This window comes from Sceloporus undulatus, chromosome 1 (genome assembly GCF_019175285.1).
Source record: "Sceloporus undulatus isolate JIND9_A2432 ecotype Alabama chromosome 1, SceUnd_v1.1, whole genome shotgun sequence".
In the NCBI taxonomy this organism is placed as follows: domain Eukaryota; kingdom Metazoa; phylum Chordata; class Lepidosauria; order Squamata; family Phrynosomatidae; genus Sceloporus; species Sceloporus undulatus.
In genome coordinates this window covers 72227370-72252645 of record NC_056522.1, presented here as the reverse complement: position 1 = coordinate 72252645, position 25276 = coordinate 72227370, and the positions used below count along the sequence as shown (strand labels likewise).

Genomic DNA, 25276 nt, shown 5'->3' with positions numbered 1-25276 from the left:
CCTTTCACCCCACTTCCCTAGGTAGGAATCATGTGACCTTCTTTCCATTATGTCCATTCACTCCTTTCTTTTCCCCCCCATTGGTTGTCTTTCTCAAATGTTCTTTAAAAATCCTAACGGGACAGAGAAAAGGCAGAATTACTCAACACCTTCTTTGGTTCAGTGTTCTCAGAAAAAACAAAGGGTGCTCAATCTGTGGATAATGGAGCAAAGGAGAGAATAGGGGAATTTCAGCACAAAGTAAAGAGAGAGTAGAGGAATATCTTGTTAATCTAAATGAATTTAAGTCTCCAGGACCAGATGAACTACATCCAAGGGTATTAAAAGAAATGGCAAATGTAATATCGGAGCCATTGGCAATAATCTTTGAGAACTCCTGGAGAACAGGAGAAGTCCCAGCAGCCTGGAGGAGGGCAAACGTTGTCCTCATCTTCAAAAAGAGGAAAAAAGAGGATCCCAACAATTATCGTCCAGTTAAGTCTGACATCAATACCAGGAAAGATTCTGGAGATCATCAAAAAGAGAGTCTGTGAACATCTAGAAGGCAATTCCATAATCACAAAAAAGTCAACATGGGTTTCAGAGAAACAAGTCATGCCAGACAAATCTAATCTCTTTCTTTGATAAAATTACCAGCTTGGTAGATGAAGGGAATGCTGTGGATATAGTATATCTTGATTTCAGGAAGGCCTTTGATAAGATTCCCCATGACATTTTTGCAAACAAGCTAGTAAAATGTGGGGTAGACAAAGTAACTGTTACATGGATTTGTAATTGGTTGAGTGCTCAACTAATGGCTCCTTTTCATCCTGGAGAAAAGTCACCTGTCCTGGGCCCAATGCTATTCAACATCTTTATCAATGACTTGGATGACAGAGTTGGGGGGCATACTCATCAAATTTGCAGATGACACCAAATTATGAGGAATAGCTAATACTCCAGAGGACAGGATCAAAATTCAAAATGACCTGAATAGATTAGAAAGCTGGGCCAAAGCTAACAAAATGAAATTTAACACAGAGAAATGTAAGGTACTACACTTAGGGCGGAAAAATAAAATGCACAGATATAGGATGGGAGGCACCTGGCTTAAGGAGACTTCATGTGAAAGGGATCTAGGAGTCCAAATAGACCACAAGTTGAACATGAGGCAACAGTGTGATGCAGCAGCTAAAAAGGCCAATGCAATTTTAGGCTGCATCAATAAAAGTATATTGTCTAGATCAAGAGAAGTAATAGTGGCACCATATTTTCCTTTGGTCAGGCCCCACTTGGAATATTGTGTCCAGTTCTGGGCACCACAATTCAAAAAGGACATTGAGAAACTGGAGCGTGTCCAAAGGCGAAGGGTCTGGAAACCATGTCCTATGAGGAACGACTTAGGGAGCTGGGGATGTTTAGCCTGGAGAAAAGAAGGTTAAGAGGTGATTTGATAGCCCTTTTTGAATATTTGAAGGGATGTCATATTGAGGAGGGAGCAAGCTTGTTTTCTGCTGCTCCAGAGGCTAGGACCCGGAACAATGGATGCAAGCTGCAGGAAAAGAGATTCCACCTCAACATTAGGAGGAACGTCCTGACAGTAAGGGCTGTTCGACAGTGGAACAAACTCCCTCGGAGTGTGATGGAGTCCCTTTCTTTGGAGGTCTTTAAGCAAAGGCTGGATGGCCATCTCTGAGATGCTTTGATTGAGATTTCCTGCATGACAGGGTTGGACTGAATGGCCCTTTTGATCTCTTCCAACTCTATGATGCTGATTCTAGGAAATAGGCAGTTGTCACTTTCAAGATGCTGAAAGACAGTTCCTGTACTCCTTTACCTAGCTTGTGCTTTCCTGGTGCTACAGGGCTTCAACATCCCATCCCCCATACCAGCATAGATCTTGTGTGCCTTCAAATCATTTCCAATTTATGGTGACCCTAAGGTGAACCTATCATGGGATTTTCTTGCTAAGATTTATTCAGAGGGGATTTGCCATTGTCTGAGGCTGAGAGCCTATGAGTTGCCCTAGGTCACCCAATAGGTTTCATGGCTGAGTGAAAATCAAACCCTGGTCTCGAGTTGTAGTCCAACACTCAAACCACTATTCTATACTGGCTGTCTTCCCTGTCAAGGAGCTACTACTTGATTACAAATGTGGCTAAGGAGCCACTTCATGATGTAACTTAGCTATTCCATGGTGATTCAGAGGAAAAAGTAAACACACACACACCCTTCCTCCTCTCCTTGCATGCCTGGCTTCAGCAAAGCTTTCCTCCTTTTTTTAAACTAGTTTCCGCTGCCAACAAAGAAATGGCTTCTCCACAAAGCAGGCCACTTAGAAAACTTAATGTGTGCAAATCAGCCCATTGTTAAAAAACTGGGGGCAGCCATAAAACTTTTGCCCCAGTATGATTTGTTTAGTTTTAACAGGACTTTTATTTAAACAATACTTTTATTGGCACATAAAAAAGTTGTTCAGCTTGATCTTTTTATTCACAGGAAAATATTCCTTTGTCCGTGTTGTTTGATGCAGAAGCTCCACATTGTAGGCTTATTTGTCTTAAGCATGTAAGGCCTTTTTATGGTAATGGTGATAAGCATTCCAATATTTAGATTTCATAGAACTTAAACAGAGCCAGATATGTCCTGTTTCCAGACGAACTCTTCAATGTAACGGCTGCCCAGGCTACAATTCTCAGCACAGGTATAGATAGCCAGTATACCCCAGTCAATGCTTTCTTCAAGGCTGTCAACTTTAAGGTGATTCAACAGTTGTGGCATAACCTAAGGCACAAACAAGACACTTTTTAGGTGAGTTGGTAAAGCAAAACTGCCAGGTCAGTTTAAATCCATGTTATACTACAGAATATAGTATAAATGATTTATTATAAATTCAAATACTGTCCTACAAGTTTTGGTGAACTAGCAGCAATTACCTGTACAAGAATGTATTTTGTATATTCTTCCTTGCGACAAGAGTCCAAGGTAGAGGGAGGGTGGAGACTGTTGTCCTAACAGAAAAAGTCTAGCAGTTACTATGTGATCTGCCGGGGGTGGGGGGGGGGGGGGGGGGGTGTCTTGAAGGTGCCACTACACATTGTAGTATTGATTATGAGATAAATACAAACTCTCATTCAACTGAGTAGGATCTCATTTAGAGTAAGAATGCACAGAACAGGGTGATTTTTTTTACATCTTTAAAGTAGGAAATCCAAATTGCTGGACTGCAGCTTCTCTGAGCCTAGCCAACCATTGTAGCAAACCTAAAGAGGCACACTTGGTGTTACTTATGAATATATCCTACCACAATTATTGCTAAAACTCAGTTTTCCTGCTCATTATACATACTGTTGCACAGAATGTAACCATATTTCCATACCTGAAATTCAAATACTCGTTTACTACCACACAAACACTGTGGGATATCTGTCTCCTGGGGAATATTTTCCCCTGAAATCCAGAGGGGGCCTTCCCCATCCCTGCAGTATCTGATAATCTGAAATTCAAAAGAGATTGTGGTGTTGGAGATTAACATATATGAAGAGACTTATGCCAGCAAAAATTAGTTGTACAGGCTTCCCCTGTCTTCTGACAACTCTTTCTGATGACTTGCTCTTTTGACGCTTGCAAATTACGGACAAGTTCCATTATTTTGTCAGTTCTTTCTGCCTAGAAGGCTCTTTTGGGACCACTGGTGAATGAAGCTAAGGCTCAAAAGAGAATACCCTTCCTTGCATTAATAGACCTGAACAGTGAGGTAGAGAATAGGGGCGTTTGGAGACCTCTCATTTATAGGGTTGCCATGCGTCAAGATCGACTTGAAAGCAGCTAAGAAAAAAAACCTGTATAATTTGGAAGCATGGAAACAGCAGGACATCATTAGATCTTCTTCCTACAGAGGCTTGCTTTGGACTCCTGGCATACACATGCACTGCTTGCAAAGTGAGCTGAAGGGAAAGAAGGTGCCAAGCTGAGTTTGGAGGCTTGTTTGCAACCAACCAAGCACTGTTTGTTGTCTCCCCCCCCCCCCTGTGATTGTGTACCATCTTCAATCTGTGTTCAGTGCATGCTGCTTCTGAGATTGCATCTCCTACAGTGTTTGTGCTTAATATACAGTATAACACACACAGAGAGAGAATGCAGTAGTACACTGAAAGAAAAACATTATAGGTAAACTTTTGTTGTTTACTTTGCTTTTGTAATCTATAGCATGTAATTTAGCTTTTGCATGCTTTCAAAAGTGATATATAGTACGTTTATGTTTATGTTTTTCCACTGTGAAAATGCATTTCCAAGCTTAAAAAACTGGATTCTATTTTTCAACTGATTCCACATTCTGACAGTCCTCTGGTCCCTAACCTGTTAGATAAGTGGGGGCTTCCTGTACTTCATTTCTTTCAATTTCAATAAAACCTTTTCCAATTTGACCTTAAGCCCTTCCATCTACTTCTACCAAGATCTCTCTCTATTCCACACTCTAATACTTTAATGCTAGGAAGGCCCAAAGGCTAGAGAACTAGTCCATAGTGATAGGCTTCTGGACTATATCATTATCATCACTGATATCCTAAAAAGCAAATATTGGGCACTAATGTTGTAGTCTGATACAGTAACAATATGAACAAAGAAGAAAGGACTGTGAAAAGTGCAAATTTAAAACCTGTTCTGGTTCCAAAGATATTCTTTCTTTAAATTTTTGAAATATCTTGTCATCTTGGGTTTCATGCTTTGCCATCGCTTCCAAGAACTTCTCATCTAAGGATTCGGAATTTTCACCTGGGAAAAAAACCACAAAATTAAATTGTATCAGTCCAAATCCAGCTTTACTCCCAACTACACTAAACCCAGTGAAACTGAATTTCTATCATATAAGAGAGGGCTTATAACTACCACTCACTAGTTAGTGAGTACTCATTCCTGGATGATAACTCTGTTGGAAATAAGTCTGGCTGTAGTTCACTTAGTTTAAATCAGTAATACGTACTGTATTGCTGATATTTTTCTCTCAGTCTGTCGGGTTTTAACCACTGTCCTTAAATTTTCAGCTATACATGCTTGAACAAATAACGTAGAATACTGTGTTCAACTGTCAGTCCTCAAATATGCCTTTTAAATGGCTATTAATCTTAACCATTTCCATTTTAAAATAGGCAGATTCTTTCTATGAAATATATCTTTTATATAACATACCTAAGTGTCAAGCATTATGTTAAGGACATTTTGTAGACCAGGATTGGACAATACGCAGCACCCGCTGTGACACTGTTGGACTGCAGCTCTCATGAGCTCCAGAAAGCATAATAAATGAATGGTGGTGAACACTGGGAATTGTAGTGTGTTTGTACACAGCTGTTGTAAACTTTGCACGGGAGGCATTAAAAATAATCCAACTGAACTTTTAGAAATAGAAATATGAGCAGTGGTCACAGTATTTATTTTAAAATTTCTCTGCCTTGCCTTTTGAGACAAGTCTCCATATAGAAGCTTATGATGAAAATTTAAAAATAAAGGAAATGAGCGTGAAAACAGTACAATAGAAATGTGGGAGATAAGCAGTAAGATGGTGAAATAATTTATTTAAATATTTAATGTTAAAAACAACATGAAATGATAATACAGAGGTGGGCAGAATGTGGATTTTCACACTATTGGACTGCAATTCCTGCCAACATAGCCACTGGGGAAGAATGCTGGGAAATGCATTCCAGCATTGCAAGGAGGGTTTTGCATGATTTGAGCTCCTTGGATGGTCCAGAGCAAGGATGGAAAACATGACTTTCCAGGAGATGCTAGACTGTCCTGGCTATCAGTCCTAGACAGCAGAGCCAGTGGTGAGAGATGATGGGAGCTGCAATCCATTCACCCCTCATGGGCCACATGGTCCCTGCTCCTGGGCTCTTCCTGTGTAGAATTATGCAGGTACTAACAAGTTGAATTTATGCAAGCACAGGGTTCAAACCTGATGTACACAAGATGCTCACTTACATACAATGACAACTACTTCAACAGACTAGGGCAGAATTCTTATACCTCAGGGGTAGGCAAAGTGTTGTCCAGGGCTTTTTTATGTGGGTCCCAAAGTCGTGTTTTTCTCTCTCTCTGAAATGGCCAAAAAAGAACTCCAGGAAATATGAGCATTTCTACATTGTTTGGAAGCCTCCTAGACAACCCCAGATCAACTTACATTTTGCTAAATTTTCCACAAACTATATTTGCCTCAAAATGCCCCCAAATATCTTCTAGGGACCCAGGAAGGCCCAAACACATTCCTTCTACTCTTCTTGAGGGCATTCTTGTGGGGAGGGGATACATTTTTCTTTTGGCAGGAGCAGAAATATAAAGCATCCCCCATCTTCCACAGTTGCTCACCCCCCCCCCTTATCACTAATGATAAAGAGAGGCCCCCTGAACTCAATGGAATTTACCTCCAAGTTGAGATGTGTCAGTTTCCACTGTTAAATCTTCAAAAGCCTCAAATAAAAAGCTAGAACCAAGTGAAAAGATGAGGACTCTGATGTTCCAAATTAACTTTAATCAAATGCTGATCGATGTTAATTTAAAAAATAATTTACAGCCAACAGTAAATGTTGCGCAGTTATGTGTCAATACTGGGAAATTTATCAGGAACAAAACTCCATTCAGTTACTTTCAACTGCAAATTGCAAATGACTGTGTTTTACGTTTCTTTCTGAAACAGATGTAGGTTTATTTTAGGTATCTTTCTTCCAACATGAAATCTCTCTCGTGCCACTTACACAGTTTGTTCGCAGATGCCAAGTCTTCATTTTTTTTTCCACATCTTCCCGATCTGCTTCATTAATGTGGGAAGTGCCCATTTCTTCCGGCTCTCTTACAATTTCATATTCAGGAAAAAGAAAATTATGATCTGGAATCACACTACTGGTCTGGTCTAAAAACAAGAAACCAAAATGCATTGACTCATTTTTATTATGGTCATATTTTGTATTATATATTAAAATTGTTTTCAAATGCTGTCGTGGTAGTGTTAATGGGGAGAGTTAAAACTAAGAGATCACAAGCATAGAATGAAATACAGTATAGAGAAAATAAAGAGAAGCCACAGTACAGAGTGAGCCACTCAATCAATGGAAGAGATTATAAAACAACAGACAGGTCATCATAAATATAATTCCAAAATGTTGCATGCATAGAAAACCACCTATTATCAAAATGGATCAGCAACAGCTACCTCCCAGTACTTTAAACTTTAAGCTTACGTCAGCAGTAGAATTGTAATTTGGTTCTGAAGTTACAGAAGACAAAAGCTCACTCTAGCTTTGGTTCACTGATCCTTCCATATGCCCCTGTACCTGTGTGTGGCAAAATCCAACTAAATCTAATTGAACCAGTGGGATTTATCTAAATGTTTTATAACCGTTCAGTATCAGCCCCAGTAAGTCAACTTAAGTTGAAAGCACCAGCAGGATCTACAGCTATTCTATGGAATCACAGAATAGGAAAAGACTACAAGGGCCATCCACCAAACCCTTGACTTGCAGAAATACACAATCAAAACACTCCCAATGGATAGCCAACCACCCTCTGTTTAAAAGCCTTCAAAGGTGGAGACTCCACCACACTAGGAAGCAGTATCTTCCACTGTGAAACTGTTCGGTCAGGAAAGTCTTCCTAATGTTTAGGTGGACTCTCTCTCTCTCTTTCTCTCTCTCTGGTAGTTTCAGTCCATTGCTCCATGTCCTAGTCACCAGAGCAGCAGAAAACAAGCAGGTCCATCCTCAATATGACATCCTTTAAACTATTTAAACACGGCTGTCATGTCACCGCTTAAAGCTTATCTCCTCCAGGCTAAACATACCCAGCTTCCTGAGCCAATCTTCACAGGGCCCCCCTCCTCCAGTTATGCCTCTTTCCCCTCCATGATCATGTAAACAGCTAAGAAAAGGGACTGGAAAAGAGAGGGACTGAAAAGGCAAGAGAAGGAAGGAATACTCAAACTCCCAAAGCCGATCGATCCCCTCACTGCTTTTGAATCAGGCAGACCCTGAAGAATTCAAATGACCAAAAGAGGCATCCAGCTGCATTTTCCTACCCATGAATGCCTTGATGATTATGGGGCTCCTGCAGTGACATCCCCTTCCAGTGTGGACTGCTGTTCCCTCATCAGCCCCACATTTAGCCCAGGTGGGCAGTGCATCCCTGAGACAAGGACTTCCAGATGTTTTGGCCTAGGCCTTGCACAGTCCCTTTCTGCCAGTCATGTTTTCTGGGGCTTTTGCAGAGGAATGGACTCCAGGGTCTACCAGACAAACGAAGGGATTGTGGGAACTGTGCTCCAGAACACTGGACAAGCCAAAACAAGGCTGTATTCTATTGAAGTCTATTTCTAGTCACTTACCAGGCTGCAAACAGGAGACTTTGTGTCCTGCTTTCCAGTCTCTAAGCTGATGATCTTTGCTGCAGTAATGAGCCTTGTGACATTTGGAGCACCTTTTCGGCCCCAAACAGCCGCAGACCCGGCAGAGAGGAGCCCCGCTTTTCAGCTGCAGAGGGACACCAGGCCCCGGGGGCTCCAAGGGGGGGCTCCTCAGGCGGCGGATCGTAGGAGTAAGTGTCGTTCTTCCTCGGCAGCTGATTCCTAAACACTGGAAGGAGACATAAAAGCGCACAGAAGCAAACGATGTAACAATCTGGAGGAGGAGGAGGAGGAGAGAAGGCCAGAGCCAGCTGCCTGACCCACATGATCGTCGCTCACCTCTCAGGGCCTGAGGCCTAGCAGCGCCGCCGCCTCTGTAGCAGGGCCCCTGCCTGCAGCCGAAGAGGAAGAGGCTCCGGTGGAAGGCCTGGGGCCTGGCCTCGTCGGGGGCGTAGAGCTGCAGCAGCAGGGCCAGGGGAGCCCCGCAGGCGCCGCAACGCAGCTCCCCGGGACCCGGCAGGCCCCGCTCCCCGAGCCACGCGGGCCTCCCGCCCACTTTGCAAGGGAAATGCTCCCGACTCAGCCGCCAGGAAGAGAGGGAGGCCGCCTCCTCCTCCTCCACGAAGCCCAGCTCCACTCCCGGGGAAGCCATCTTGGGCAGCAAGGAGGAGATTGGAGAAGGAAGGGATGGCGCCTCTGGTGGAGGAGAGGAGGCCTTGGCGCCCAATAAGGGCTAGCCTAGGATGACTCAGGCTGCATCCACGCTGGAGAAAGAACCCGGTTTGGCAGCGCTCCAAGTCTTTGTCTGTCTCTCTGCTATGGAATTCTGGGAGTTGGAGTTTGTTGAGCAAACTCATACTGAAATGCCCTTTCCTCTGCAGCTGCTCAAGGCACAGGAGCCCTGTCCAGATTTCCCTCTGGCCCAAAGGGTCCCTTGCCTGCCTCCTTTGCTAACTGCCTTCCACTTCCACTTGTGGAGACAGACCCCATGAATGAGAGACCTCTGAGTCCCCCATCTCTCTCTCCACCTTTGCCTTCTTCTACCTCACCAAGCATTACTGTCTTTTCCTTGCCGGGAAAACCCTAGGATAAGGTCACCATAAGCCAGCACCGCATGCCATACAAGGCTTGTAAGAGAGATTTCTACACTACGAAACGTCTATACAAGATGTCTAGACTATGCAATGCCTGTGAAAGATAATGTGCCTAGGCTGGAAAAGTCCCTCTGATATGATAAACCTTCACAAGGAGTGTAACTGCGTATTAATTAAAAATTAAAAATAATAATTGTAAGCCGCTCCGATAGCCTTTAGGGCTGAAGGGCAGGGTATAAATACCATAAATAATAATAACTGCATGAACTAATGTGTTACTTAGCAGATGAAAGATTAAAGTCCCGTGATTATTCTCTCATTATATTAACATCCTAAGGCAAATGTTGATCCCTCTACTAGACAATATTATTGTTTACACTTTGGGAGTTCAGATAACTAAAATGGAAACTAAGGAATGGTGACTGGAGACAGACTGGCATACATAAGGCAAAGTATCTTCACTCACACAATTAAGACAGGGGTGGCAGAACCATGCTTGTTTCAATTTAGTCACTATACCCGAGGCCCATCCCATCTGAGAGCCAAAGCAATTTGCATTCCAGGTGTCAGTGCTGAAAAACCTTGCCTTGAACCTTTGCAGGACTTAAGATGGAAATATTAACACTTGGAAAGTCTTAAATTTAAATACATTTTCATTACGCATGCTGTTTCTCCAAAACTAACAGTTTCTTAATTTGCTTTTAGTAGTAGCCATCAACGAAATGTGCTGCAGCTTGCTCCTATCCTTACAGGAAGTACTGTAACTCCAATAGGATTTATTCCCAACTAACATGTACAGTTTCAGAAGGGTAAAATCTGTAATTCCTCTCTCGCTCTGTGTATGTGTACATAAACTCCAGTCAAAGAAGAACGTAACTGACTAAACACTTAAGTAGAGCATGATGAGAAAAGAAACAGAATAAACTGCGTATTTCATTGAAGTCACCAGTGTGCAACGGTTAAAAGCAGCAAAAATACTTCTTTGTTAGTTTTTAATATTTACAGTCACATATACAATTTTTAAAAATCGGTTACAGCATTGGTATTTTGTACGAATTACTTCCATGGAAGGAACAGAGTAATCTCTTTATAAATACAATGGCAACCAGTGATGTTTTCCCTCAAATATTGCTTTTAATGTTATAGCCTTAGTTTCTCAGTTATATTGTTATTACAACAACAAGATAATCATATAAAAGCAATAGTTTTCTTGTCATGGCAAACATCTCAGATGTCACTGTGTATTTCTGTCAGTTAATGGTGAAAGAAAGGGAAAAGAACATGAGTGTACAAGCAATCCTAAGCATCAGTGCTGTAAAGTTCAAGTACAAGATGGCAATTTTTTGACTAGGATTGCTTTTCCACCACTGTGTTGCAGTAACATTGCAAGGTGGAGACATCTGTAGTCTTCAGTAACATTCTCTCCATCATCTGCTTTACTTTCAACTGTTCTCCATCATTTCCATATGCGTAAGGCAATCCTCCATAGAACCCTTCCAATTAAAGTCTTGCAGCCATTGGTTTTCTTACAGGTATCCTAGATTCTAAAAGCATAGGAATACAAAGTACAGAATTCTTGAGAAAGAGACACTAGAAGGGTTTGTTTTTAAAACATTTGCAAGAGAAGTGCTATTCAGGTGTTCAGTAAATATTGTACTCCACACATGAAGACAGAAGGATGTTCTGAAGAAGGAAACATTTTGTACCCATGGAGACCCTCCATGTGAGTCAGATTAAAGAAAAGTTGGGGTTCAGGCTCATGTAGAGAGCCTTCCCAGATACAATAGACTTTCCTCTTCAAACTCATTATTTGGAGTACACACTTACTGAAAGACTAAAGAGAGCTGATGTGATAATAGGGAGCAGGATGCTAGCAGGGGATACAAAGTTAAACATTTTTGGATATTAATTCATATCAGCCCTAGCCAGCATGGCCACTTCCTAATATCTAAAAAAGAGTCAATACCTAAAAACAGAAGTAGATATTTAAACGGTGCTGTTCAGATTGGTAAATTTGGCTTGATACTCCCAGGCAAACCAGACTGATGAACTAAGAACAAATCCTGAGTTATAATCCTGGCAAACTGGAGAGCAACAAGTCAAGACCTTGTTTAGGCTAAATCTTGGTCAAATCATTCCTGGTCTACTTAGCAGCAATGCTGGGAGGAAGAACCTGGTGGGAGCAAATGGGCCGTGAACACCAGCATGCAGTGAACTATAAACCATGCAGTATGACAACCACAGGTGGCAAGTAATTGTGGCAATATCAAAACTATGTTTTTAACACCCAAATACAACAGATGATAATCTGTATCTTAGTTCCAAACTTATTTTTTGAATATTCTAAAGTTTTTCTGTTTGCATTTTAAAAGCAACAGCAAGACATCTATGGAATTACAGAAATCAATGTAGACAAGATGGACAAACAAAGGTTTCTCTATAAAAGGTGGAAATAAATATATAGTAAACCAAAAGGAAGGTTTGATTTATGAGGATGGAATTCTCAAACAACACAGAAGTTAAGGCCTTGTATCTTGGAAGAAAGGAATCAGATTTCACAGTACTCCATCTATTACCAAGGACACTTACCAAACATTCCTGCAATTTTACTCAAAGCTTCTTTGTTTACACTGTAAGTGAATTTATCGTTCCTGAAGAGGAAAGAACAAGAAGTAAGTCAGATTATTTTCTAGTTCTTAATTGTAAAAATTGTATGAAGTAAAGAAAACTATTTTGGGTATGTGAAGAACAGTACTGTAATTTCTTCTTTTTGTATCAGTTTTAAACCTTGGCTGCTGTATCATGAACACTGTGTGAAGTCATTCCTTTTAGGAATAATTAGGACAGTTACCTTAAACCTTAAAGGACTCTGAAGTGAAAAAGAGTTGTCAATGTTCTTTTTGCTTACTATTATTATTGGTTAACTTATTAAAAAAACTAAATGGCTGTAATATGGAATACAATGGTCCATTTATCATTTTAAAATCACACAATATTTTTTTAAAATATCCCCCTTTCTAATGAATTTATGGAGGGATGTAAATCACTCACTTTACTGGCTCTCTCAATAGTAATGAAAATTTGAATCACATGTAGTGCTTTTAATCTTGGTTATCAAAAAGAGAAAACAATGGACAAATTCAAAGAAATAGCTGTGTTGGTCTGATGGAGCAGTCTCTGTGCAAGAGAATTAAAGGACACAAATCTCACATTAGAAATGACAGTATCGAAAAAACAAATTGCAGAATATTTCAACCTTCCTAGGCTTACAGTAATTGATTTACAGGTTGCAGTCCTTACACAAGGAAATTACAAAGGAAGACTGGAAAGAGAAACTGCTGAATTGAATTACAACTGGGTCCTCATTATCCACTAGGGTTTAGTTCCAAACTCCCCTCTGCCCATGAATGCCAAAATCCGTGCATGCTGAAGTCTGACTATATACAATGGCATAGTAAAATAGTGTCCTTTATATAAAATGCTAAAATCAAGGCTTTTTTTCCCCTTCAAGCCATGGATGGTGGAATCCATGTATGCAGAATCCATGGATACGGAGGGCAGACTTATTTTCACAAATTCCAATCCATTAGCAGAGATATAGAAAAAGCAATGGCTTCATGGCATACTACATATATTAATACAAGAGTCCTTGCTACTGCACATATTACAAAACAAATCTCAGAGAGGAAACCTAGGAAACTACCTTTTGGTGAGCAGATTTAATGCTTTCACACATCAGCACTAACTGAGAACTAAAGATCTGAAAGACTTGTATTACACTTTGTTGCCCTTTTGAAAATTCAGGGCAATCTTGCATCTTTTTGGAACCTTTTGTTGGAATAGTAACAAGCTCTACACTTGAGCCATTATAGGGTTAATATCCATTACAGGGTTAATGGAGAGCTACTGAGAACACAGATGACCTACACCTGTATATGCACAGCTCTAATTAACTTTAGAGTCTTAATAAGGATAGCTTTGTAGTGAGCTCTTCCCCTCCCTCTTTGCTCACTGTTCTCAGCCTTTTTTTTCTGTTGCATTCTACTTCTGTTATTTGCTTATATGATGTAGTTTGTATTATTTGCTACTTGTTATTATTATGTTTGCCATTACTATTATGGGTTATTTTGTATCTTTTGTATATATGGGTTTTGTATTATTCTGTTGCATATATTGTTTGTTATGCTTTTAAGTATTCATAGATTGAGCCTTATTTATAGTACTGTACCTTGTCTCAATTAGTCTCTTTTCAAATCCATTGTTCCAACACATTTTACATTCTGTCCTATTCCCACAACTGTGTAAATATGCTTTATACTTGAGCATTTATTATTATTATTCTGTACTGCAACTGAAGAAGTAGGTTTATATCCAAGAAAGCACATGAAAAAGTAGTTATTCTTAAAGGTGCTGCCACATTCCCCCCTCCCCTGCTTCCTTTTTTTTTTTTTACAATGGATGAATGTACAAATATAGAAATATTTAGACTGAGAAAACCTGTTCCAACTATATGCTCAAAGGCAGAAGACCATTATCAAGCAGCAATTATCTAAATAAAGCTTGGGCCTTCAGAACACGTGAACTTCCATTTTTATTCACAGGAAATGTTTGGACCTGATTTTACAAGTCAAATAGCATTGGAAATATTGGAATTATGAGATTACTTGCCCAGCCTTAAGTCAGATAATCTAAAATGGTTTGCCAGCACTGGTCTTCAGAATTACCTTTCCAGAGGGCTTTAAACATATCAGCTCACTGATCTTCATACTTCAGGCCACCCACATACATCTTTCAAGTAACAGCCACCCCAACCCATATTGTCAGTTATGCATGGCCTGGTATTTTGCAATCACTTGCAAAACAAGTGTTGAGATGAGGGGTGACTGAAGAAATTTGTCAAGTCTTTGTGACTTAGGTTCTCAGACTTGGGATGCTTCCTTGATCCACCACTACATCTGGAAGTCAAGGTTGTTTCAAGATTACAAGTGCTTTTCATCAGCACTCTTGACTGGTCAAGTTTTAGTCCTATCTATCAGATGTGGAAAGATAACCATCATTCATTCATGTGTTGCCTTTGTGATCATAGTATACTCTCTTCAGTGCTTGTACCTAGGGCCCTTTCACACTACACAATTATAGCACTATTATTCCAGTTTACTTGCCACTGCAAAATCTTATGGAATCCTGAGATTTGTAGTTCAGGGAAGGTTATTTAGAATTATCAGCCAGAGAGCTCTAATCCATCACCAAACTACAACCCCCATAATTCTACTACATGCAGCTATGGGAATTAAAAAGGAATCACAGTGCTGTAGTTGTGAGGTGTGTAATAAGCCTCAGTGGATATAAAGTCTGGCATTCTGTCTTCAAGTGGGAGATAGAACATTGTACATTGTAATGGTCATGCTGCCTGTTTATTAGCTACCAAGCTGAATGTACAGTTCTGGTTTGGTTATAAAGTCTTACATATCCTGGATTAAGTCAATACAACAAGTACCCCTTTCACAGTCTCTAAGACCAACTGAGAATAACTTGTTAAATGCACCATCTCTCTGTATAGTTCCATGTGAAAGGATCACAAAGATTGCCCCACTTGTGGCCCTATCACTCCACACATCCTTAGAAAATAGGAAAAGTCCAAGTATGGGAAAAGTCCAAGTAGAGAATTATCCCATGAATGATAATTTGACATGGATTTGTTTGAGGTATGGAGACAATTTAGGAATGTAAGAGGAATGACCACATGACCAATGGAATGACAAATGAGTTTAATCTTAGCACTGCTCATCTTTCATCTTTTATGGTTTTAACTAGCAGTCTGACATAGTGTTACATATTTGTAGATTTATAGAAGTGTATCTCAATAATATACACCCTTATAGAGCTGGTGTGGTGTAGTGATTTGAGCACTGACTACAACCCTAGAGACCAGAGTTCAAATCTTCATTTAGTCATGGAAACTCACAGACTGACTTTCAGAAAGTCATATTTTCTCAGCCTCAGAGGAAGGCAGAGGCAAACTCTTTCTGAATAAATCTTGCCAAGAAAACCCCATGACAGATTTGCCTTAGGGTTGTCAAAAGTTAGAAATGACTTGAAGGCATGCAACAACACAGTCTTGATAAATGTAAGTTTAGTCTTCTGTCATCCTGCTGCCTCAGCTTTTTGTTGATAAGAGGGCTTTTTTATCAAACATAGGCTTCTGCCAGAGGAAGGCAATTTTTAGTGATATATGTTCCCTGCTATAGGCCACTGCATCCTACAAAATCTGCTTCAGAGTGTTGAGGAAATCATTCAGAACAGCTTGGGAAGGGGGCCTGAAAAGCAAAAATGGCTTTCTAATCTTTCTATTCCTTTCCATTAGCAGAAACCTCTGTGGAGCCTTCTGTTAGCAGAGGAAACACACTGATTAGAAACAATTCAATGTCTTTTCTCCTGTCTCTAACAAATATATAAAATTGTTATCATTTATCAAGGAACATGTGATTGGTGTTGAGTATTCAAAGTTTTGTTTAGCATTCAAAGCTATGTTTAATTGTAATAGATACCATGTTTAATTTTTTTAGGGCTGCAAAATCTGTACTCACATTTTTGTTCTTGACACAACACCTAATCGCACAAGAGTTGCCAAAGCATTTTTCTGCATATCTGAAGAGAGAACTTCATAACACTGAGTGTTTCCTAAACAAGAGGAAGAGTACAATTAAAACCTCAGCCCTTATATACTGGAATGAATGTAAGTTAAATGCTGCACTTTGGGGACCTCCTGGCAGATCACATGACATCTAATAATAATAATGATAATAATACTAAGTTTATTTGTATTTTTCCGCTTCTCCCAACAGATTGAAGCGGGATTACAACCAAAAATCTCCATACAGGCAATCATGTCTAAAATACATATCATAAAAACATCACAAAGTATAAAAAATTCAATTACAGTAATCGCAGGGCAGCGGGCAGTTATGCTGTTATGACTGAAAGTGGGATTTCCTAAAGTTCTTTATAGAAGGTCAGGTTGGTATGCCCGCCGGAAGAGATCCATCTTTAGTGCTTTCTTAAAGGCATCTAGGGTTGTGATGAGACGGATCTCCTCCGGCAGATTGTTCCATAACCTGGGGGCCATAGCTGTATATGCTCTTTTGGAAGTAACTGTTAGTCTGACCTTTGGTCAGACAGCTGTTGTCCTCGGGGTGCGGGGCGGATTGTGTAGGGAGAGGCGTTCCCAAGTAACTCAGGCCCAAGCCATGTAGGGCTTTAAAAGTAACAACCAACACTTTGTATTGTGCCCTGAAGCTAATTGGCAGCCAGTGTAAGGATTTTAGGACAGGTGTTATATGATCTGACCTGGAAGTTCCAGTGATCAATCTGGCTGCTGCATTTTGAATTAACTGAAGCTTCCAAACCTGGTACAAAGGTAGCCCCATGTAGAGCGTATTACAGAAGTCAAAGCAAGAGATTCCCAGTGCATGTACCACCGTTTCAAAGTCCTTTCGGTCCAGTTAGGGACGCAGCTGGTGTATCAGCTTAAGCTGGTACCAAGCACTCCTGGCCATCGCATCCATTTGAGATGATAACTGTAGAGATGGGTCCAGGAGTACTCCCAAGCTGTGAACTTTGTCCTTAGGGGTAAGTGTGATCCCATCCAGGACTGAGGGTCAAATCTCCATCCCTGGACTTGGGGTGCCTATCATGAATACCTCCGTTTTTGCTGGATTCAGTCTGAGTTTGTTTTCCCTCATCCAGCCCATTACTGACTCCAGGCAAGCACCCAGAGGAGAGATGCCATCCTTAGTCACTGTATCAGTCGGAGACATAGAGAGATAGATCTGGGTGTCATCAGCGTACTGATAACACCGTGCTCCATGACTCCGGACGATCTCTCCCAGCAGCTTCATGTAAATGTTAAATAGCATGGGGGACAGAATGGCGCCTTGAGGAACACCAGATGTCAGCTCTTTCTTAGAGGAGCAGCTGTCTCCCAGCATCACCATTTGGAATCTGCCTGAGAGGTAGGAACGGAACCACTGGAACGCAGTGCCCCCCGATACCTAACTCTCTCAGGCGTTCCAGAAGGATACCATGGCCAATGGTATCAAAGGCCGCTGAAATGTCCAAGAGCAACAACAGCGTCACACTTCCCCTGTTGATGCCCAGACGGAGATCATCGACTAAGGCGACCATGGACGTCTCAACTCCGTATTCCGCTCTGAAGCCAGTTTGAAATGGGTCCAGATAATCAGCTTCGTCCCAGACTGCCTGGAATTGGAAGGCGACTGCCCTCTCGATCACCTTGCCCAAGGATGGTAAAAGGGAGACTGGTCTGTAATTATTTCTCAACTGGAGATCTAGGAAGGGCTTTTTCAATATCGGATTCACTATAGCTTGTTTTAGTGAAGATGGAAATATCCCATCCCGAAAGTCGCCACCTTCACAGTAGCAGCCCAAAAGATTCACTGCAAATTTCTAAAAATGTTGGCAGTAGACTGTAGGGGTGAATATAGTGGGGGCTGTGTATAGCCCCTGGACCCCACTTTTGTCACCTCTAAACACCTCCATCAGTTTCCCCAACCCTCCAATACATATTTTTTTAAATGTTCAACTCAATTTAGGGACAAGTTTTCTCCCCAGACCACATGGAAAGCCCCCCAAATGCATGATTTTTTGTTGTTGTTAATGGTCTTCAAGGTCTCCTCGACCCATGACAACCCTATATATGGGAGACCTCCAAGTCACCCTATTCTCAGCACCTTTAGATTCATAGCTGTAGCTTCTCTGATTGAGTCTTCCTCTATTCCTATTGCGCTCCACTTTACCAAGCATTATAGTCTTTTCTAGTGAGTCCTTTCATCCCATATGGCCGAAATATTATACAATTTGTTTAGTCATCTTTGCTTCCAGGGAGAGTTCAGGCCTGATCTGCACTAGGATCTTTTTAGTGATCTCAAAGCTCTTTTTTTCCCTATCAGCTTTCTTCACTGTCTAGCTTTCCAGCCAAACATAGAAATGGAAAATAGGATGGCATGAGCAATCCTAACTTTGACATTTTATGATGTATTTTTACACTTCAGAATTTTTTCTATTTCCTGCCAGAGAGAAATAAATCTGATTTATTTATTTTATTTTTTAAAAAAACATTGCACTGTCCAAAGAACACACACCTGTTTCAAGAAGCTGAGATGTGAAGCTTCGGACTCCAAAAATAAACTGCTTCTCAGTAAAGGCTTCATTGGTTTCCTTAGAAAGATACCTGCATATTAGCTAAGAAAAATATTAAATATTTGAAGATCTGTAGAATCTGTAAAATCAATATGTAGAGAGATCTTGTAGCACCTTTGAGACTATATTAAATATTTGTGTTATAAAGATGTTATAAAATGGTTACAAAGGCATTCATAAACAATCTACATACAAAAATAGCACTGGAGTTATTTTTAAAGGATGATATAATATGGAAATTTTACCCCCCCCCAAAAAAAAAATTAATAAAGAAAGAGAAAAAGAGAAAAGAGTTCCACCTAAGCATTAGGAGGAACTTCCTGATGATATTTGCTGTTCGACAGTGGAAGATAATCCCTATGAGTGTAGTGGAGTCTCCTTCTTTGGATGGCCATCTCTCGGGAGTGCTTTGATTGTGAGTTCCTGCACGGCAAGGGGTTGGACTGGATGGCCCTTGTGGTCTATTCCAAATCTATGATTTGGACTTTCCCAGTGATTTAATTTTTTCTCTTTTTCTTTCTTTCTTTCTTTTTTTTAGGTGGGGGGGAGGGGGCAAATTTTCCACATTATATCATCCTTTGCTTTCTAAAATCCCTGTGTCTTCAAAGCTGTTTGCAATACAGGATTTACTTATGGTGGGAGGAGGCAGTTTGAATAATGAAAAACATCTTGCAGCATAAGCATATGGCAACCCACACAAGAGGGAAAAGCTTATAACAGCTTTGGATAGGGTCTTGCTTTCTCAGATAATACAGATCTCAACCTCTTCATTCAATACTGACATCCCTAAATAAATGATATACAATACTAAAAGAAACAACAGTTACTCATAGGAAAGGGAGATAGTCTTTACTCCCACCTGTGCTAAGAAGTTTCAGCAGACCTGTGCTACAGGTTTTGTTTCATTTGCAACTTTTATTGTTGCCTTTACTGCTTATCTGTAAAAGGATGAAAGATTACTTTAAGGTTGACTGCTGAGATTTTTTCAAAAGAGAGAGCGAAAGTAGGCATGTGCACATATTACATATACACACTATTGAATCTGTAAGACACAGTATTATTTTCTCAAAGAACTTAAATATATAATCTCAGCAATGCTATCAACTGTCACTGATGAATTTATGATAGTCTCAAAGAAAGGAAATGAGAATTCATTTTGTACCTGGTATCCTTCCACAAAAGGCCTGAACATTGCTGTCAAAAAAGAGATCACAGCACTTCCTTTCTCAGTAACAAAGACTTGCTGAGGAGTGACTTGAATTGCATCACATTTTGTAAGCAGGAAGCAACCTTCTTCAAAATCCTAGGGGTTAAATAAATATTTTTTTCTGAGAGGGTACAATTTCTGGCAGATAAGAACATGCAAAACACATCTTTCTATTAAAGAAATAAGAAAAATACTTAATATACCTAAAAATGAGTTACTAACTTTAATACTGTCTAAGTATTCTCCCAATAAAATGTTATTTCAGTAATCAGGGAAGAAAAAGTTGGGATTGTATTACAGAAACCTGAAAATATAAACAGTTCCTAATAAACCATGGTGACTGGTTCCTTTGTGATATCAAAGCAGTAATGTATGAAAAATGATATTCTAATGCACAAACTCGAAACAAAATAATCTACAAGAAATGGGAGTCTAAGTACATAATTCCAAATCAAAACTTGAATTTGAAGATACCTAAGGCACATACATCTTAATTAGTACTGTACAATGCTATTATTTGAGTACACTGATAGATTGCATCTATTTTTCCATTCTTATTTCACTTCAGACAGGTTGAATAATTTCCAGATTAGAGAAAAAGCATTATGAATCAGACAATACTGCCAGTGTGCCATGAACCCACATTTACCTTGAGATTTGGGGGGGGGGGGGGGACAAGAACTAAGAACTGAAAGAGCTGTGTTTCTTTTGTATGTACACATTGGGCTGTTTTGATTCAGGTGCTTGCTGCTGGGTTGGCAGAAACAGACTTCTCTGGCCATTACCATTTGAAAATGCTACACAGAATATCTAGGAACTCTGCAGAATGGAGTAGGCTTTAGTATTTCAGTTTCACTTAACCACAGCTTATCATTTCATCGACTTAAACTACAGTTTAATCTCAATTTTGGTTAATTTAAAACAAGCAGGTTTCAAATCATACTATATGGAGCTGACCTGTTTAAATGAAATATGATTAAGGTTTAATCAGAGTTTAGGGTTCAAATGTGAACCACAGTCTAGCTTTTTTTTGGTATCGTTTTTAAAAAGAAGTAAGCATTTTCTGTCTTGTTGGTGGCCTCAATTTATCTCGCCCCATGCCTATTTAAATCCTTTTTAAATCAATCCATCTTGCCCGAAGATAATCATTAGCAGCAAACAGTCTAATCTAAGCCATGTTGCACTTCCAGAGCCTGTGTTTAAGAGTTCCACAACAGCAGTTGCTTCCAGCTATTAACAGAAACTTCTTACGTAAAATACAAAATTCAAAACCCACAAAGCAGCAATATTTTAATTGGATTAACTCCAAAGCAAAAAATACATCATGGAAGGTTTTGAAGCTTCATTGGCTTTTTGCATCAGGCAAAGAAGTTAAAAATCATATGGGAGAAGAAAGGTGAAAATGTTAGAGTTGCAGGCCTACATTTTGTCTCAGATGTACTTTGTTGTCAGAATGGTACTGAGGTACCTCAGTGCAGGCAAAGGTCACTTCCCTTTAAAGCATGATTTTTAATGTCTTTGCCTGATGAAGAAACCAGTGAAACTTCAAAAGCTTGCATGATGTATTTTATGCTTTGGATTGGCCCAATGAAGATATTGGTGCTTTGTGGATTTTGGATTTTGTTGTATTTTACTGCACTGCCAACACATCTACCCCTGAATATGTTCTCTTTATGCAGTTTCACATAGTAGGGTGGAAGTATTTCTACATTTTGCAGCCTGTATCAAGACTAAAAGAGGGAATTTGTAAATTGAAGAGCTTCTGTTTGAACATTTTAGAACTGAGCACTCTTCACTATTATGTGATGATCAAATTATTCCTCAACAACTGTACTAGGAATGTATGAAGTACACTTCAGACCTGAACTCTGAAGAAGCAGAATCATTGAACTATATCAATATGTCTAGGGCAAACATTTCTTTCATAGGCTTACAAAAGAGCAAACTGAAACACAAGGGAGGTTACGCAATTAGAACTGTATGAAAAGTGGCACAAGTGGAGTGAATGTCAGATAAAGCTTCAGCTGAAGGTGCCCCTCCTGTCAAGAACAATCAGATAAACTAAAAGGAAGAACTGTGCAAGTACTTTCTTGTCAGCACACCCACAAAGGTCTTGCCTGCTGCACCATCATGGGACAAAGGATAGATGTAGAGTTAACAGCAGCAAAGCCCTAAACCAAGCAGAGTGGAGGAGAAGGTTGAAACTACTGGTACATCAGATTAAGAGCAGGACACAGCTGTAAAGAGGAGGAGGACCAATTGGCTGATATTCACAAGAGATGATGCAGTGCAGGATCATGGAAGAAGTTACAAGATAAAAAGATAAAATAATAGTAGTTAAGATTAAAGCCTAAATCTTGTTTAGAGTAGACCCATTAAACTGATTAGATTTGCCTACAGGTTGACTCATCATTCAACAATTGATTGGTTTACTCTAGCTGGGACTAACCAAAGGCATGCGAGCCGCAGGATCATAATGAAGTTTGGAGGTGTAGGGAGGGGTGTGTGTGAGAAAGAAAAACAGATACACTGTTCAAATGTCTGCCCATTTAATTTATCTTCATGTTTGTGACTTAAATAGCCTAGAACTCTCCATCTGAGGGGTCCCCAAAAATCAATGACACCCTGGTTCTACTTTGAGTCCATTAATATATGCTGTTATTGTAAAAGCTTTCCAATACACAATACATACTAAATTATAGGAATTATGTTATTTGACAAACATTTTAAAATGACTAAATGAAAAAAATAATATGGTAAATTTTGAATTAACATGGCATTAACAACTTTTATTTAAACTAAAGAAAGTCACAAAAGCCTTGAAAGAATAAGTGAGTATGCCTTTTAATAAGATCTTATCAGAGATGTTATATAAGAAGGGATTGCTACAGATTGCATATTCTACTTCTATTTTTTTTAAAAAATCCACTTTTAAAAATTTCAAGTTTTCCAGTTCCAGATTTTCTTAAGTGTTTTGTTTTTTCACCTGAAAAGTTTTATGAAAAGAAAACACAGATAAACAAACCAGCAAACCTACTCTAATACAAACAGCTCCCAAGATCCTCTTCCTTATTTACACATAACGCAGCTCTGATGCTAGTTAAGTCAATACGAAATTCTTATAGACATTAAGAGATCAAGACTGCATAAAGAACTTTACCTTCAGGGGTATTCCAGGAAAGAAGATAAACTCATCAGAAAAAACATCACGCCAGAAAGCAAAATGGCTATAGATTTCCTCTGGAAAACAAATTTCAACTATTCATGAATAAGTTATTTCTTCAAAGCATTTTGCTACTGAAAGATAAAAGCCTACACCCAACAACATCATACTAGCAAATCTCCACTGGCACAAGAGAACTGCATTTTCCTCTAATTTCTTCCCTCCTTGCTGCAGCCCTCCACATCCAAAGAGTTCCTCAGCCTTCTAAAGACTTTTTGAGGGTTCATAAGAAGACTGAAAGGGAATTACCCCTCCCAGTTCTGCAGGTAAGCATTTTCATCAGCAGCCCCATAACAGGTACATAAGAAGCTTCTCCTACACCAGCCAGAAATAAAATGGAATTGCACAAAGACAGAAATATCAGTGATAGACTAAGGTTAATGTCAAGAACAAAGTACAGTCCGCCCTTCTCTTAAGTGGGGGATCCGTTCTGGAACCCACCCACCCCTCGTGTAAGAGAAAAAACGCGAATGCTCAAGCCCCATGCAAATGAATGGGGTTTGTGCCTGCAGGGTGTGCGCCACAGGAGCATGTCCCATTCATGCTAAGGGGACGTGCCGCCCCTTGTGCCCCGCGTGCTCCTGCGCAGCTTTGAGCATATACTCAAAGCCACATATAACGCGGGTACACTGTATGTAATGAAAGCTACTGATGTAAGTACTATGATTTAGCATCCACATTTTATTTACAATAAAATCATTTACATAGATGTTAAACACCAGGCACTCTCACACTACATGCTTATAGCACTATAACTCCACTTGAATTGCAATTGCTGCATCCTATGGAATTTTGAAGTTTGCAATTTGATGAGGCACTGGAGTTCTTTGGCTGAATATTCCAGATTCCGCACCCTAAACTGCAAATCCCAGGACTCCATAGGATAGAACCAAAGTAGTTAATGCTCTAACTGTGTGTAAACATTGGTCATGCTGAACGGGCATATCAAAGCACATAATCTGATGCCTCCAAGTTAATATGGCTACTAGGTAGGATGCTACTGTATATATGCAACCTCATGTATTAGTCAAGGGCCCGTTTAGGGGCCAAAATTATGAATGTTGATATGACCCGTGGATAAGTAGAGGGTAAAACTTAGCAGTATGTAACAAAGGATCCAGAGCAATGATTTCCAAACTCTGGGTAAAACTTAGCATTATGTAACAAAGGATCTAAACTAAAGATAAAGCAAAGGGAAACGATGCCAAAGAAATTACTACTTTCCAGCAGGCATAACTATTTGTGTTCACACTAAAGTGTAGATGAATGACAGCAGAAGGGGTTGATGCTTCTTTTAAGTGCTACCAGGATGGACTAAGTGCTTGCCTTTTGCTAGTCTACTGAGAGAAATGAGATGGCTGCTTTTTATATATATCTATAAGAGTTAAAGTACAGTATTTACACTGACCCAAGGGTAAGGTGACCCAGGCTCTTGGGGTCAATTTTTTGACTACAGTATATACTTGTCTATAAGTCGAGAAATTTTTGCCTCCAAATGGTGTCCAAAATCCCGGGTAGACTTACAGTATATATGGGGCAATACGGTACTTTGACCAAGCCTCACCCCTGCCAGGCTGCCTCTGCAAGAGATAGCCCAGCTGGGGAGGTGATGAGAAGGGTGACCGATTGCCCTGCAGCCCCCCCTTGGCTCGGCTTCCTCCGACGAAAAAAGCCCAGTGAGGGAGACGATTGCGCACCCTGCAGTCTGTCCTCGGCCAGACTCTTTCCTCAGAGAAGGGGCCTGGCTGAGGAGACGCCGAGGAGGGCAATCATCCTACCAAAAGCCTCTCCTCAGCCAGGCTCTTTCCTCAGAGAAGTAGCCTGGCTGAGGAGACGCCGAGGAGGGCGATCACCTTCCCTAAAGCCTCTCCTCAGCCAAGCTCTTTCCTCAGAGAAAGGGCCTGGCTGAGGAGACGCCAAGGAGGGCGCACGATTGCCAAAAAGCCTCTCCCTGGCTGGGATTCTTTTGCAGGGAAAAGCCCAGTAAGGGAGACGCTGAGGAGGGCATGCGCTCACCAGCAGCCTCTCCCTAGCTGGGCTGCCCACTCAATCTGACCCTTGACATATCCACGGGTCATATAAAAATCCATATTTTTGGCCCCAAAAGTTGACCTTGACTTATACATGAGGTCGACTTGTACATGAGTATATACGGTAAA

General features: G+C 40.3%; 2 protein-coding genes across 4 annotated transcripts in view; both read right to left on the bottom strand.

The window, feature by feature from the left end:
- Nucleotides 1-2395: 2395 nt before the first annotated feature.
- PDCD2 (programmed cell death 2) lies at nt 2396-9045 on the bottom strand. The gene is given in 8 exon segments (XM_042450513.1): nt 2396-2763; nt 3359-3475; nt 4640-4755; nt 6735-6753; nt 6756-6889; nt 8357-8534; nt 8536-8603; nt 8714-9045. Coding segments are annotated over 8 exon segments (1104 nt in total). The 5' UTR covers nt 9027-9045; the 3' UTR covers nt 2396-2604.
- Nucleotides 9046-10381: 1336 nt separating this feature from the next.
- The window catches only part of GNPAT (glyceronephosphate O-acyltransferase), a 47338-nt gene continuing 32443 nt past the window's right edge, over nt 10382-25276 (bottom strand). For 2 of the 3 annotated variants that reach the window (XM_042450092.1, XM_042450177.1), the window contains exons 11-16: nt 23055-23134; nt 19850-19990; nt 18630-18729; nt 16056-16149; nt 12058-12119; nt 10382-11012 (exon numbers count right to left, since the gene is read on the bottom strand). In XM_042450092.1, coding sequence (XP_042306026.1) covers nt 10969-11012; nt 12058-12119; nt 16056-16149; nt 18630-18729; nt 19850-19990; nt 23055-23134 — 521 coding nt within the window. In that variant the 3' untranslated portion in view covers nt 10382-10968. The remainder of the gene's footprint in view (nt 11013-12057; nt 12120-16055; nt 16150-18629; nt 18730-19849; nt 19991-23054; nt 23135-25276) is intronic. The other variant, XM_042450256.1, reaches the window with a different exon arrangement.